Raw genomic sequence first — 17,369 nt, forward strand, 5'->3', positions numbered from 1 at the left:
CAAACTTCATGTGACATTATTATTTTTTCTATACAATTAATTCACAGGGTTAGTGAAACTTCATGTGACATTATTTTTTCTATACAATTAATTCACAGGGTTAGTCAAACTTCATGTGACATTATTATTTTTTCTATACAATTAATTCACAGAGTTAGTGAAACTTCATGTGACATTATTATTTTTTCTATACAATTAATTCACAGAGTTAGTGAAACTCCATGTGACATTATTATTTTTTCTATACAATTAATTCACAATTCACAGGGTTAGTGAAACTCCATGTGACATTATTATTTTTTCTATACAATTAATTCACAATTCACAGGGTTAGTGAAACTCCATGTGACATTATTATTTTTTCTATACAATTAATTCACAGGGTTAGTGAAACTCCATGTGGCATTATTATTTTTTCTATACAATTAATTCACAGGGTTAGTGAAACTCCATGTGGCATTATTATTTTTTCTATACAATTAATTCACAGGGTTAGTGAAACTCCATGTGGCATTATTATTTTTTCTATACAATTAATTCACAGGGTTAGTGAAACTCTATGTGGCATTATTATTTTTTCTATACAATTAATTCACAGGGTTAGTCAAACTTCATGTGACATTATTATTTTTCCTATACAATTAATTCACAGGGTTAGTGAAACTTCATGTGACATTATTATTTTTTCTATACAATTAATTCACAGGGTTAGTCAAACTTCATGTGACATTATTATTTTTTCTATACAATTAATTCACAGGGTTAGTCAAACTTCATGTGACATTATTATTTTTTCTATACAATTAATTCACAGGGTTAGTCAAACTTCATGTGACATTATTATTTTTTCTATACAATTAATTCACAGGGTTAGTGAAACTTCATGTGACATTATTATTTTTTCTATACAATTAATTCACAGGGTTAGTGAAACTTCATGTGACATTATTATTTTTTCTATACAATTAATTCACAGAGTTAGTGAAACTCCATGTGACATTATTATTTTTTCTATATAATTAATTCACATTTATGTGCTTCAAAGTAATTACTTTTAGTAGCATTTGGTGGAAAATAGATGCATTAGATATATTTTAAAAGTCCAGTATATAAACTGCCAGGCCATGCCTGAACCTGGTTTCTAGAAAGAACACAAACAAAACACTAAACACAAATTATACTATATAAATACTATGTAGCAATATATGAAGAATATCCATAAATTAATAAATGCTGTATATTTCATACCTACTGCCCCCCGCTAGTACAGCAGTAAGTCTACAGGTTTAATGCTAAAATCAGGGGTTCGATTCCCCTCGGTGGGCTCAGCAGATAGCCCGATGTGGCTTTGCTATAAGAAAACACAAACATCGATACCTACTGATTCAAATTACCAAAACTAAGTTTCTCACCTTCATCACAAGACTCATGTCTGGATAGCCATGTTTAATAAAACATTCTTGTAGACGAGGAATGACACTCTTGATTGTATAGATACAGTTGCTGGTGACGATCAACAAACACTGATCCTAAAGAAGAACCACAATATAAAGTAATTAAAGTACAAGACTCATGAAAAAAAATTTATGGTTCTTATCCTTATATAAATCACAAACAAATAATGATGTCAGGTTAACATGTTAAGGTATATTTAATGACTGACGTACAGATTACACATTTGATGTCAAAGAACATCAGGTTTATGTTTACAATTCAGACAAAAAGCATGAATTATGACATAAAGACTGCAAAAGTAATCCCATTACTAGAGTACACAAAATATGTTTAACCAAAAAAATACAAAATGCATTATTTAGTATATCAGTGTATATTAAGCTACCCAAAATATGATATGTAATGTTACTTTCTGATTCTTAGGTAAAGTTCACACACCACATTATTACAGTTAGTTTCCAAAATAAAACTCACACATTTATCAAAGTTACATAACGATCCTAAAGCAAAGTTCATACACTATATCATCAAAGATTGTACTCTGAAGAGCAGTTCAGTGTTATCACAAACTAAATGACTCTGAAACATAATTTGTGTTATCAAGCTGCATGTCTGATCTTAGATCAGTACTTACACACATTTATCAAAGTTACATAACGATCCTAAAGCAAAGTTCATACACTATATCATCAAAGATTGTACTCTGAAGAGCAGTTCAGTGTTATCACAAACTAAGTGACTCTGAAACATAGTTCATGTTATTAAGCTGCATGTCTGATCTTAGATCAGTACTTACACACATTTATCAAAGTTACATAACGATCCTAAAGCAAAGTTCATACACTATATCATCAAAGATTGTACTCTGAAGAGCAGTTCAGTGTTATCACAAACTAAATGACTCTGAAACATAATTCATGTTATCAAGCTGCATGTCTGATCTTAGATCAGTACTTACACACATTTATCAAAGTTACATAACAATTCTAAAGCAAAGTTCATACACTATATCATCAAAGATTGTACTCTGAAGAGCAGTTCAGTGTTATCACAAACTAAATGACTCTGAAACATAGTTCATGTTATCAAGCTGCATGTCTGATCTTAGATCAGTATCAAGAATATATTGTGACCATAGATGTAAGTACATCATTGCTGTATTACAATGTATATAAAGTGTAAACATATAGTGAAATATCACTATAAAACTGTCACTATTCATTACATTTACTGTAAACCTAAATTAATTTTACAATCACAAGGCATAATTTGTTGTAATCCACAAGGAAAAAATCCACAACTCTTTCTTTATGCTTAAAAATGTGACTTTGAAATAGAAAACAGTGCTGTCCATGCGAACAAAGTACAACAATGAGGTAACATGGCACAATCATATAGTTCAATATATAACTATTTCTTTTTTAAATTACATCTTTAAATAAATTACTTACAAAAATAATAAATCACTGTTCAATTAAGCTTACTATTAATAGTTTCTAAAGTATAGTATTTAGCAATAAACATTCTATGTAAACCATGATATTGTAAACCATAGCATTACTCAGCCGTATCGGATATTACTTATAATCTTGCACAAAAAAATTCTTACTATCGGTGGTGGCTGGTGATTATTATCACAACCTTGTTCCAAGATGACAGATGGCTGTCCTTTTAAATACCTGAAAGTAGGCATACAAAAGAAACATTTAAAAATAAAGACAAACAATTACAGTAAAGCACTCTACTATATGTTGTACCACTGAATTGTAATTATTCAACAATGAATTTATTTTCTTTTGATCAAAATGGTCCCTGACTCACTAAAGTCTCCTTATTAATAATGTTGTGATGAAAATTAATTATAAAAGACACATGTAATCTTCAGGTCTCATCACATACTAATAAAGAACTACTTTAAAATGCAATAAATTAATCACAGGCATTGTACGAACACTCACTGTATGAAATGGAGTTTTCACTTATATTAACAATAGTAAACACCCACTTAGCTCCTTATCTTATGCAACAACAAACACTAAGGCATGTGAATACAACAAGCATTGACAATACTTCCAAAAGTCGTTCCAACAACATCAACACAGCTTATGATGAATAGAAGTATGTAAAAATTACATCATCCTTATCACCAAATTTCATACTAAATAAGAAAAATTCAAAGACAACACTTTTTATTAAGTAAAAAATAATTTTTCTAATAGAAATGTTAGGGCTGTACTTTCCTGTATTTCAATAGAAAAATAGACTGTGAACTTTAAAATCTGACAGCATGCATTAATAATCCATCCTTAGTAATGGTTGGAAAAATAAAATTGAGAAAATCAACAATCAGGGGTTGTTTTGTAAACTATTCACTAAAAGAATCTAAGTCGTTGCTTCTCAACTAGAAATGTTGTATAAAGCAAAACCTGAAATGACTATTTAGTCATATTTGCTGTAGTCAGGCTATGTGACAACATATTTATTTATAGTTTAACCTTATTGCAACAAGCTTATGTATTTTAGACAATTTTGTAACCATGGTGGTTACATACTATAATTCTAAGGTTTCTTAGTGTATATTCATAAAACTTGGTAACCTTTCCTTTCAGTTAATATTACAGGTCTTTTACAAACAAGAAGTCAGGATTTTTAATTAAGTATTTCTACTAAAAATTTTGTTCAATTTATACGATGTCAGAATGTTGACTCCAAGTACAAAGTGATTTTTATGTTAAGATTAAAAATACTTCATCATTTTCAAATTTCATTTGAATAATTTCATACTACGTGAATATCAGATGTTTCTTTTCTGAAAAACTCTGAATTTTATCAGTTATTTTCTACACTGTTAAGAGTCAGCTGATTTCACTGATCTCATAATCATCATAAAAAATTAGTAAATGATTTTATATTACACTTTCTTCATTCCAGAATGATTTCAAATTGTAACAGGAAACCATAGTTCTTTATCCTAAATAGCTTGAGATTGAAACAGCATACATCTAGTTATTCTTAATGTTATGTTTTACTGCCTTTTGAACTTTGTCTAACTAAATCACTCGATAAACATGTAGCTCATATTACTCTATCAAATTAAATATGCACAGACTACTCACAAACATACCTCATGATATTTGTTTTTTCTTTATTTTACCTAATCTAACCTTATTTAACCTTTAAAAATTTCTAAATTTTACATTTTAGTTACTTTTAAAATAATAAAGAACAGACAAGAAGAACAAAAAGTAAGTGATATCTCAGAATGGCTGATATGGGTATTAACACTCTTACTGATAAGTAGAGAACAACTTTTTGATCTTTCTAGGTCAAATTTAGCTAATCTCCTCTATATGTTTCTCATGGGAAATATTTAAACAAGAAGAAAACTAGAAAATTCTCTGTAAAGACAACAACACAATACATTACTTAACCTGAAGATGACCTAGGAAGGTCGAAACGTTGTTCTCTCCTTATCAGTAAAAGTGTTCATACCCATACCAACCATTCTGAGATATATTTTTATTTCAAGCAGGTTTCTCGTTATCAAGAAGAAATAAGTTACTTACCTAAGTCTTCTCTTTTTGCTGTCAATGAAACTTATCCCTAATTTTGTATAATACAGCATTAAATAATGTTTTATTTAATTAAACAAAAGAACACAGAATAATGAAATGTAAAATGCAGACAATATCCTATAACTATTACAGTTCTTCTGGCTTTCTAACTAAGTGATAAGAGCCATTAAAAATTCAGCTAATCTCCTTTATGTGTTTCTCATGGGAAAAGTTTAAACAAGAAAAAAATTAGAAAATTCCCTGTAAAGAAAATAACACAATATAATACTTAATTTGATAGATTAAAACTTTGGCTTTTTATTAATCATAAATAAAATAGCATAAACTTCAGAGATATCTATTGACAATTTGTGAAATACATAATGTGACAGGAGGAATCCGATTTTTTAGCTTATGGTTCAGAAACCAAACAAGAGTGAAGGCTATAAAATTTATATTTTACCTAAAAAATAACATACTATAATAAGTAATTTATATTAAATTTCATACTTCTTGGAGAGAAGGCAAATAAATTACAAAAAAAGAAAGACCCAAAGAGCAAATGTGACAGTTTTCACACTAAGAGACAGGAAAATTTTTAAATATTACTTCATAAACTTAATAGCTTGAATTTTAATATAAAAATTTGATTTATTAACTACATTTTGAAGTAAAGTTTATTTGTATACATTGAGAATAAGGTAGTTTAATTACATTTTGATAGTAACTCGGGAAAATGTTGCAACATATGCACTCTGACCTATCTGATGCAAAAGGGTTAAAACAAAAGTAAAATCCACTTCAGTGAAGGTAATTGTTCAAACAACTGACAATTTAAATCCATGCTTTATAAATAAAAAATATAGAACATGTTCTTTCTAAATTATATAGTCATGTCATCTGAAATCATTTAATATTTGTTGACTTTTAGCTTTTTTTCTAAAACAAAAACCCTAAAAAAATATTATGATAAGAGAATTATGAAATTTAACTGTGAGACAAGGATTTGTAAGTTAAAAATGTTAAGCACATTATAGAATTTAGTTGTAAACTATGAAACAGCACTTCTGATACCTTAACATGATTCTTCAATCTCAAACAGATGCCATTTTGAGAAAGAAAAGATTCACATACACATTTACGGTTGATTTCTTTCCCAAGTCCATTTATTTTTGAAAGTTTTTCATTGTTTTAGATATACTTGGTAAATAAATTTCAGAGAATAGCCAACAGAGCAATCATGTTTTTTTCTTAGTAATTATGTATATATATATATAATGGTAATACAAAGCAGTTAATCTTTCTTATAGTTCTGAAATTGGCTACTTATCCCCTGTGATTTCACACACACAAAAATGTTTTATAAGTTCCAAAAAAACTCTGCAGTGGATTATGATGAGGAAAATGAACTCTCTTTGTAATCCTACTTTCAAATTTTGCTAAAGATGGAATAAGTTTATTCCAAAAAAATTCGAACCTTGTACATAAAATGTTTTGTCAACCATTTTCATCATTATAATTGTAGGCTTCAACACACTTTTTTACAGAATACAGAAGTTTTAAGAAATAATATTACAAAATGTTTTAAAAATATGATTCAAAGCTAGAAGTATTATATGTGTAGCTAAATTAAGAACAACCTTTGTAACTCCAGATAAATAAAAACAATTTCGAAGTACAAAAGAGAATACCACCATTTAAAATATCTCATGAGGTGTACACTGTTATGTCAAATGTGGCTGAACTTTTGATGGTAGAACAAATTACCAAGTGCCTCCACCTTTACAAGAATAAGCCCTGAACAATCATATAACAACCAACAAGGAACCTTTTGGCCTATCTAGGCACTCCTATCCACCAAATTAAAATAACATTAAACAATTCTAAGTTATCCCTTGCCATTCAGATATTTATCAAGTCTTCCATCAAATTTACTTGACAAATCAACTGCATCTACCATATTTGAAAAAAACCCATTCCAAAAGCCAACCATCCAATCAGAAAAAAGCTATCGGATTTGAAGATAAATCCAACACTGCCAAAATTTATTTCTGCATGTTCTAATCTTACAATTTACACTAAATAAATACAAAAAAACAAGATCCTATCTTCACATGACAATCTTACCATCTTAAATATTACCCTAGCAGTCTTCCTGTGAACCAAGCTATTTCCCCTCAAACATACAAAGATAACTTCTCAACAAGCATTTCATGTTACACCTCAAATAATTTCTGACAATTCACCACAGAGCAAGAAATAAAGTTTGGAAAACATTAAAATATCATGTAGTAACTCTTCAAGACCAATATCAGAGCTTATGATTAATGGAATGGAAACACAAGTTACATTCTACTATCACAACTTTACTACATTTGTAATATATATGTACAGCAGAAGATTTGGTCTAAAGCAATTCAATAAGTTAATAACCTGAATTTTTTAAATTCTTGGACACTGAGCAAATCACTTGAAAAAACTGCAAAATATTCCAATTGAATGGTACTATTAGCCTTCGTGGTGCTAGGCTAACAAATTTGAAAATCCCTAAGACTATTTAATAAGACAGAACTTTTCTATTTCCAAAAGAACATAAATAATAAACATATATAGTATTCTAAATGTAATGCCAAGATAAAGTAAAACTAAAAACCACTTCTAGCTTACAAAATATGTTAAGTTTTGTACAAAGTAAACTCACTCTTTATTCATTTCAATTTTCTTATCGGTATTGGCTAGCTTCCGTAATGCTTCTACAAAAGCATGTAATAAAGACTGAGTCAGTTGTTTCAAAGTAGCCTGAACATTAATTTGGCTGAACACCTACAAAATGTAATGAATAATAATTTCATTCAGTTGTTACAATGTAACAAGTAAATTAATTTTAATGAGCACCTACAAAGCATAGTTATTAACAACGTCAATCAATCATTACAATGTAACAAGTAAATTAATTTTGCTGATCACCTACAAAACATAGTTATTAACAATGTCAATCAATCATTACAATGTAACAAGTACATTAATTCTGCTGAACACCTAGAGAACAATTATTAACAATGTCAATCAATCATTACAATGTAACAAGTAAATTAATTTTGATGAGCACCTACAGAACATAGTTATTAACAATGTCAATCAATAATTACAATGTAACAAGTAAATTAATTTTGCTGAACACCTACAGAACATAATTATTAACAATGTCAATCAATCATTACAATGTAACAAGTAAATTTATTTTGCTGAACACCTACAGAACATAATTATTAACAATGTCAATCAATCATTACAATGTAACAAGTAAATTAATTTTGATGAACACATACAGAACATAATTATTAACAATGTCAATCAATTATTACAATGTACAAGTAAATTAATTTTAATGAACACCTACAAAACATAGTTATTAACAATGTCAATCAATAATTACAATGTAACAAGTAAATTAATTTTGTTGAACACCTACAGAACATAATTATTAACAATGTCTATCAATCATTACAATGTAACAAGTAAATTAATTTTGCTGAACACATACAGAACATAATTATTAACAATGTCAATCAATCATTACAATGTAACAAGTAAATTAATTTTGATGAGCACATACAGAACATAATTATTAACAATGTCTATCAATCATTACAATGTAACAAGTAAATTAATTTTGCTGAACACATACAGAACATAATTATTAACAATGTCAATCAATTATTACAATGTAACAAGTAAAGTAATTTTGCTGAACACCTACAGAACATAGTTATTAACAATGTCAATCAATCATTACAATGTAACAAGTAAATTAATTTTGCTGAACACCTACAGAACATAGTTATTAACAATGTCAATCAATAATTACAATGTAATAAGTAAATTAATTTTGCTGAACATATACAGAACATAGTTATTAACAATGTCAATCAATTATTACAATGTAACAAGTAAATTAATTTTGCTGAACACATACAGAACATAATTATTAACAATGTCAATCAATTATTACAATGTAAAAAGTAAATTAATTTTGCTGAACACATACAGAACATAATTATTAACAATGTCAATCAATTATTACAATGTAACAAGTAAATTAATTTTGCCGATCACCTACAAAACATAGTTATTAACAATGTCAATCAATCATTACAATGTAACAAGTAAATTAATTCTGCTGAACACCTACAAAACATAGTTATTAACAATGTCAAGCAATCATTACAATGTAACAAGTACATTAATTCTGCTGAACACCTAGAGAACAATTATTAACAATGTCAATCAATCATTACAATGTAACAAGTAAATTAATTTTGATGAACACCTACAGAACATAGTTATTAACAATGTCAATCAATAATTACAATGTAACAAGTAAATTAATTTTGCTGAACACCTACAGAACATAATTATTAACAATGTCAATCAATCATTACAATGTAACAAGTAAATTAATTTTGCTGAACACCTACAGAACATAATTATTAACAATGTCAATCAATCATTATAATGTAACAAGTAAATTAATTTTGATGAACACATACAGAACATAATTATTAACAATGTCAATCAATTATTACAATGTACAAGTAAATTAATTTTAATGAACACCTACAAAACATAGTTATTAACAATGTCAATCAATAATTACAATGTAACAAGTAAATTAATTTTGCTGAACACATACAGAACATAATTATTAACAATGTCAATCAATCATTACAATGTAACAAGTAAATTAATTTTGATGAGCACATACAGAACATAATTATTAACAATGTCTATCAATCATTACAATGTAACAAGTAAATTAATTTTGATGAGTACATACAGAACATAATTATTAACAATGTCTATCAATCATTACAATGTAACAAGTAAATTAATTTTGCTGAACACATACAGAACATAATTATTAACAATGTCAATCAATTATTACAATGTAACAAGTAAAGTAATTTTGCTGAACACCTACAGAACATAGTTATTAACAATGTCAATCAATAATTACAATGTAACAAGTAAATTAATTTTGCTGAACACCTACAGAACATAGTTATTAACAATGTCAATCAATCATTACAATGTAATAAGTAAATTAATTTTGCTGAACATATACAGAACATAGTTATTAACAATGTCAATCAATAATTACAATGTAACAAGTAAATTAATTTTGCTGAACACATACAGAACATAATTATTAACAATGTCAATCAATTATTACAATGTAACAAGTAAATTAATTTTGCTGAACACATACAGAACATAATTATTAACAATGTCAATCAATTATTACAATGTAACAAGTAAATTAATTTTGCTGAACACCTACAGAGCATAGTTATTAACAATGTCAATCAATCATTACAATGTAATAAGTAAATTAATTTTGCTGAACACATACAGAACATAGTTATTAACAATGTCAATCAATAATTACAATGTAACAAGTAAATTAATTTTGATGAACACCTACAGAACATAGTTATTAACAATGTCAATCAATCATTACAATGTAACAAGTAAATTAATTTTGATGAACACATACAGAACATAATTATTAACAATGTCAATCAATCATTACAATGTAACACGTAAATTAATTTTGCTGAACACATATAGAACATAGTTATTAACAATGTCAATCAATCATTACAATGTAATAAGTAAATTAATTTTAATGAATACATACAGAACATAATTATTAACAATGTCAATCAATCATAACAATGTAACAAGTACATTAATTCTGCTGAACCCCTCAAAATATAATTATTAAAAATGTCAATCAATTATTACAATGTAACAAGTAAATTAATTTTGATGAACACCTACAGAACATAGTTATTAACAATGTCAATCAAGTATTACAATGTAACAAGTAAATTAATTTTGATGAACACCTACAAAACATAGTTATTAACAAGGTCAATCAATCATTACAGTGGAACAAGTAAATTAATTTTGCTGAACACTTACAGAACAGTTACTAACAATGTCAATCAATCATTACAATGTAACAAGTACATTAATTTTGCTGAACACCTACAGAACATAGTTATTAACAATGTCAATCAATCATTACAGTGGAACAAGTAAATTAATTTTGATGAACACCTACAGAACATAGTTATTAACAATGCCAATCAATCATTACAATGTAACAAGTACATTAATTTTGATGAACACCTAAGAATGCAAGTAATAACAAACTTAAATGTACATTCTGGAATACACACACTGGAGATTGTACTTACCTCTTGTTCCTGATAGCCTGATTGTAAAACTATCTCTCTCACCAACTGCAAAGTTTCAATCACACGATTTTCAAACAAAAGTGGCTAAAATGAAAACAAAATAGAAAATTAATTTGTAACACTCTATTGTACACACCTGACAAGAGAATGTTAAACTTTTCAGTTTATTAAACTGTGCATATAATAACAAACTGAACAGATAATAGTTTTAGGATTATGTTACCAATTGGTTTTCCGGTTAATCATGAGAAAACAAGAGATTTTTCACTCAAAAAGTATCAAAACAACAACAAACATTTACAGTTCTTGTATTCTGTGCAACACAAGATAAAAGTAATGAATTAATAATCACAGTATTTCAGATAGAAATAATATAAATTATTAATCTATGTTACTTATCCTAAATTCATAATAAAATTAATTGTCTATACATTCAATTTTTTATAACTTTACCAGAAATATAGTTTTATTGTTTATGACTAAAAGAGTGAGTATTTTAAAGTTCAATAACAGCATAATTGGTATATTAGTGTATATGGAGCAAAACAAAATACAAACATTGTGGTGTACACAAGTTAAAGTCAATGGTATTTTCTATGTAAGTAAAGCTGGCAACTGCATTACTGTGTATTCCTGGAATAAAAATGATACAGGAAGGAAAATGATTTACATCAATAATAAAAAACAATGATTAGTTTCCAATTACAAATTAGGTTGTGAATACGTTATGGAAAAATCGGGAAATACAAAGCGGTGAACAGATATAAAAAAAAGTCACTATGAATTAACCTGTATTTGTGGTTCAATTGTACAAATTTCATAATTTCAGTTGTCAAATATACAAATATTGGAGACAAAACAGGAAAAAAGCATTTACCAACTGTGTTGTGCCACCATTCTGATCATCCATTTCTACAATCCAAGTCTCTCGGACATCAAAGTTTCGTACATCTGAAGAAATACATCATCACTAACCTTTCCTCATAACAATTACAAAAATAAATATCTCCATGTAAGTGTAGGATATCACTAGAATTATTAAACAAAGTTAGCATTTGTACAATACTTAGAAACTGATGGAAAGTTTGGACTAACTGACTGTTATTCATTCAATTGTTTGTTCACATCATTTGATTGTCATTTCATAGTTGCAACTGGTCTACCTGAATTAACTATAAAATAGGCACGTTACACATAAACAAAAAGGGAACCACTTTTTTATAAGCACAAAAAATATTTACAAATAGTATCCAGTTGCAAAACAAAACCTTAAAATACCTAGTGAAACGTATTTGTCTGAAAATTAGTAGCACAATCCAATTAAGACAAAACAACACCTTGTGTTGATTTAGAAGAGACAAGTAAATTATACAGGTTCAAATCCATCTTATCATAACCCTGACAATCAAAGAATTCTCCTGCTTTGAGGATACACTATTTTAAAAAAAACGTGTAATCCTACAAGAAGTCATGCAAATTTATAAACTATTCTCAAATATAAATAAATCTGAACTATTGTTCTAGATTTACTTTTAACATATGACTACCATGGCAGCAACTGTAATTAGTTTCACAGTTTAGGTATGAAAAGTGAATTCATAAAAATAGTAATAAGTTCTATAATTTGATGTTCATGTTCAAATCTTAATATCTATAATTTCAGTTAGTACAACTTAGTTCATGTTCTATAACTTCAGTTAGTACAACTTAGTTCATGTTCTATAACTTCAGTTAGTACAGTGTAGTTCATGTTCTATAACTTCAGTTAGTACAACTTCGTTCATGTTCAAATCTTAATATCTATAACTTCAGTTAGAACAACGTAGTTCATGTTCTATAACTTCAGTTAGTACAACTTAGTTCATGTTCTATAACTTCAGTTAGTACAACTTAGTTCATGTTCTATAACTTCAGTTAGTACAACGTAGTTCATGTTCTATAACTTCAGTTAGTACAACTTCATTCATGTTCAAATCTTAATATCTATAACTTCAGTTAGTACAACTTAGTTCATGTTCAAATCTTTATCTTTGTACCTTGGTAGGAATGTAGTACAATTGGAAGTAACTTGGCAGGAATAGAGTACAATGGAAAATAATGTGGCAGAAACACAGTACAATGGAAAATAATGTGGCAGGAATAGAGTACAATAGAAAATAATGTGGCAAGAATACAGTACAATTGGAAGTGACTTGGCAGGAACAGTGTAATAATTTGTGTCAACAGTATCCGTAGAGAAATATAGAAAATCTTCATAGCCAATTTTTTATATGTATAACACAAGAAGACAGTGTTTACTATTTACCTTCTGCAGCCTGAGTGAACAGACAAGTCAGAGAATGAACACGAAGATCAAAAAGAAGTTGCTGGACCAGCCTCAATACTTCCTGAGGTAGATCCAGTTTCAGTAAACTGGAGTAACACTCTCTATAAAAGGAATATACAATCATTGAAATAGACATTGTTGTATCAGTTTCAATACATCATGTGGCACAGTGAAGAATAATAACTGATCATCGATCATGAGAATTTTTAATGAAACAGCCAAGTCAGTGATAATTTATGAAATCTAGAAACCATAAATCTTGTTTACTTTTTGCATGAATGTTTGATAAAAGTAAAATTATCAGCTATTCTATAAACTGAAAGTGAAGATGTTTCTACATAACTTTGTATAACAGGACTTGAGATTTCTGCACAAAAGTGTTATTATAACAAAATCACAAAAGAACATAACAGGGCAATGGTCACTAATGCTCTTTCAAATTCTACTGACAAGTATATTATAGTAAATGTTTAGAAACTGTGTAAAATTATATAAAAATCATTGAAAAGAAGTGTAAGTTTAAAATATAACAAAATGATATTTTAAAGACAAGTGAAACACTCGAGTGAATATATAATCATATTGTTTCAGTGGTTACCTATCTATATTGTTTCTAAAGACTTGAATAATGTTAAAGCAAAAACAAGTTTTAACTTTCAACCCTTAAATACCCATTATAAGGATCTCTTTTCCAAATTAAAAATAAGGTTGAACATCTTTAAGGAAATGTGTCAAATAGAACCTGTAACTATTTCTACAAAACTTAAATTATAATCAATAAGTTCTACTGTTGTCTTTTCTCACATCACCAATTAACTTCCTTGGTCAATTTGCATAAAAGATTTTTTCATGTTGGCTTCTATGTTTGTCACTTCTTTAGTTACTATATACACATATGCTATCCGAAAACTACATATATAAATATTCTTACACTCAGAACTACAACTAGTTTGTTACAACATTAAGTATGTTAACAGGTAACAATAATAATATAACATTTAGAATCCATAATTATTAAAAGGTACAATGTTGCACTTGATCTCAGAAAGGTATATTTTGTAACTAATAACAGTTTCTATTCACATTTTAGACAACTTACTATAAAAAAAAAATATGTTGGAACAATAAACTTTCTATTACTGGTAAATTACATTTATAATAAAACATATTCCAGCAGCAATGCTCAGATTAGATACCAAAATATAAACATAATGGGACACACATTTTATTGATTTTATACAAAAAACTAACTTATTTTAAATTTTACTATGCCACCTGTTTGTTTCTAGTTAACATGAAACCATAGAATGAGCTATCTGTGCTTTGGGTTCAACAAGAAACAAACATACTCAGATTACAGAATTACAAATCTTCAAACCTGTCCCTGTGAAACTGGGGGACACTATGCCACATACACATATACAGGGGCATAAGTACAGGGGATAGAATGTCAGTGACAAAAGTTTTTATTGCCCTCATCTGCCCCTTTCCCATGACCATAATCCCAAATAACCTATCTGATAACATGATGTTTAAGAATAATAAAACACCTATTGATCCATCTCGGCTGTTCCATCTCTTAAGCTGAACAATTAAAAAAAATCTTAAAGCCAGTTCTTATCATTCATACAGTTAGAGCTTTCTCTTAAACTCTTAAATTTACTTCCTAAACAGCACCTAAAGAGAACCCATTCCACTGGCTAACCACCTATTATTAAAATGAAACTGTCTTATCTGAATACGATCCCTACCCTGCCAAATTTTATAACTGTGTCTATTAGTATTACTACCAGTATTACTATTGTGACTCTCAAACAAAGATGCATCAGTAATATTGCCAAATTTTATAACTGTGTCTATTAGTATTACTACCAGTATTACTATTGTGACTCTCAAACAAAGATGCATCAGTAATATTGCCAAATTTTATAACTGTGTCTATTAGTATTACTACCAGTATTACTATTGTGACTCTCAAACAAAGATGCATCAGTAATATTGCCAAATTTTATAACTGTGTCTATTAGTATTACTACCAGTATTACTATTGTGACTCTCAAACAAAGATGCATCAGTAATATTGCCAAATTTTATAACTGTGTCTATTAGTATTACTACCAGTATTACTATTGTGACTCTCAAACAAAGATGTATCAGTAATATTGCCAAATTTTATAACTGTGTCTATTAGTATTACTACCAGTATTACTATTGTGACTCTCAAACAAAGATGCATCAGTAATATTGCCAAATTTTATAACTGTGTCTATTAGTATTACTACCAGTATTACTATTGTGACTCTCAAACAAAGATGCATCAGTAATATTGCCAAATTTTATAACTGTGTCTATTAGTATTACTACCAGTATTACTATTGTGACTCTCAAACAAAGATGTATCAGTAATATCAATTTCCTTTAGAATCTTAAACATCTCTTTCGACTCTTTCTTTTTTCCAAGAGAAAAAAATTTGAGAGATTTCAATCTCTCCTCATATGGCACTGCAGACACCATTCCATTAACCCTCCTCTGAACCATATCAACAATTCAATATCCTTCCTAAGGTAAGGAGCCCAAAACTGAACACAACACTCCAAATGTTATCCAACTAGTGAGCTATACTAGCTTGAAGTCAGCCAATATTTTTTTAAGCCAAGAATTTTTACACACGTATGGCTAACCCAGTTGGCAATTACACAGGACAAGCATATTTGAAGACAGGGATGTAGACTAGCACACAACCCTCAGATTGTGAACCAAGTGTCCTGACCATCAAACAAAGAGAGGGATTTAGACTTGCACACAACCCTCAGATTGTGAACCAAGTGTCATGACCATCAAACAAAGACAGGGATTTAGACTCGCACACAACCCTCAGATTGTGAACCAAGTGTTATGACCATCAAACAAAGACAGGGAATTGGACTCGCACACAACCCTCAGATTGTGAATCAAGTGTCCTGACCATCAAACGAAGACAGGGATTTGGACTCGCACACAACCCTCAGATTGTGAATCAAGTGTCCTGACCATCAAACGAAGACAGGGATTTGGACTCGCACACAACCCTCAGATTGTAAACCAAGTGTCTGACCTTCAAACCCATCATCTGAAATGATCTTTCTTTAACAATCTTTCCACCATATTTATTATTTATATTCATTTTGTTAACAACTTTTAACATTATTCTATTTTAGAAGTTTCAAATGCTATCCTTGAACTAAATACATTTAAAAATCATAATTTAAATATGAGAGACTGTGGACTCAAACACTTACATTTGTTCCTAATTTTAAATTAAATACTGTTAGTTAGAGATACAAATAACTCTTAAATAAATAGTGTATCCTTACCACTGTGTTAGTCATATTTTTAAAGTACAGTTTCCATTACAATAAGTTTATCATTAATACTCAATTGTTTCTACCAAAATCTATTGGTCTCTGTTTTGCAATACATTTCAGTCTAGTTGTTTCACTGAAATATAAATACATATAAATAAAAGGTACTTTGAATTACATTGTATTCCATTAGATGCTAAATAACAAGATAAATATATAGATAAGGAAACATATTCAAACACACAAAACTCCATACATCAACAGCTTGCACATAATTAATAACAGTGCTATAAAGAAATAATGGTGGTCGTACCATCTAATTTCTTGAGACAGTGGAAATGTGGTGGTACCTGAATATTAAAAATGCCTGACGCTGTAACAATAGGACACTGTTCACGTAATACAAAGTTCAAACGTAAGTCATGA

General features: G+C 28.6%; 1 protein-coding gene across 1 annotated transcript in view; it reads right to left on the reverse strand.

Annotated features, from left to right (window-relative positions):
* Positions 1 to 17,369, reverse strand: part of LOC143231735 (exocyst complex component 2-like) — a 79,751-nt gene that overhangs the window by 26,221 nt on the left and 36,161 nt on the right. The window contains exons 15-20 of the mRNA XM_076466358.1: positions 13,581 to 13,702; positions 12,153 to 12,226; positions 11,276 to 11,359; positions 7,711 to 7,832; positions 3,065 to 3,134; positions 1,413 to 1,529 (exon numbers count right to left, since the gene is read on the reverse strand). Of these exons, the coding sequence (XP_076322473.1) occupies positions 1,413 to 1,529; positions 3,065 to 3,134; positions 7,711 to 7,832; positions 11,276 to 11,359; positions 12,153 to 12,226; positions 13,581 to 13,702 (589 nt within the window). The remainder of the gene's footprint in view (positions 1 to 1,412; positions 1,530 to 3,064; positions 3,135 to 7,710; positions 7,833 to 11,275; positions 11,360 to 12,152; positions 12,227 to 13,580; positions 13,703 to 17,369) is intronic.

This window comes from Tachypleus tridentatus, chromosome 11, assembly GCF_004210375.1.
Source record: "Tachypleus tridentatus isolate NWPU-2018 chromosome 11, ASM421037v1, whole genome shotgun sequence".
Lineage (NCBI taxonomy): Eukaryota > Metazoa > Arthropoda > Merostomata > Xiphosura > Limulidae > Tachypleus > Tachypleus tridentatus.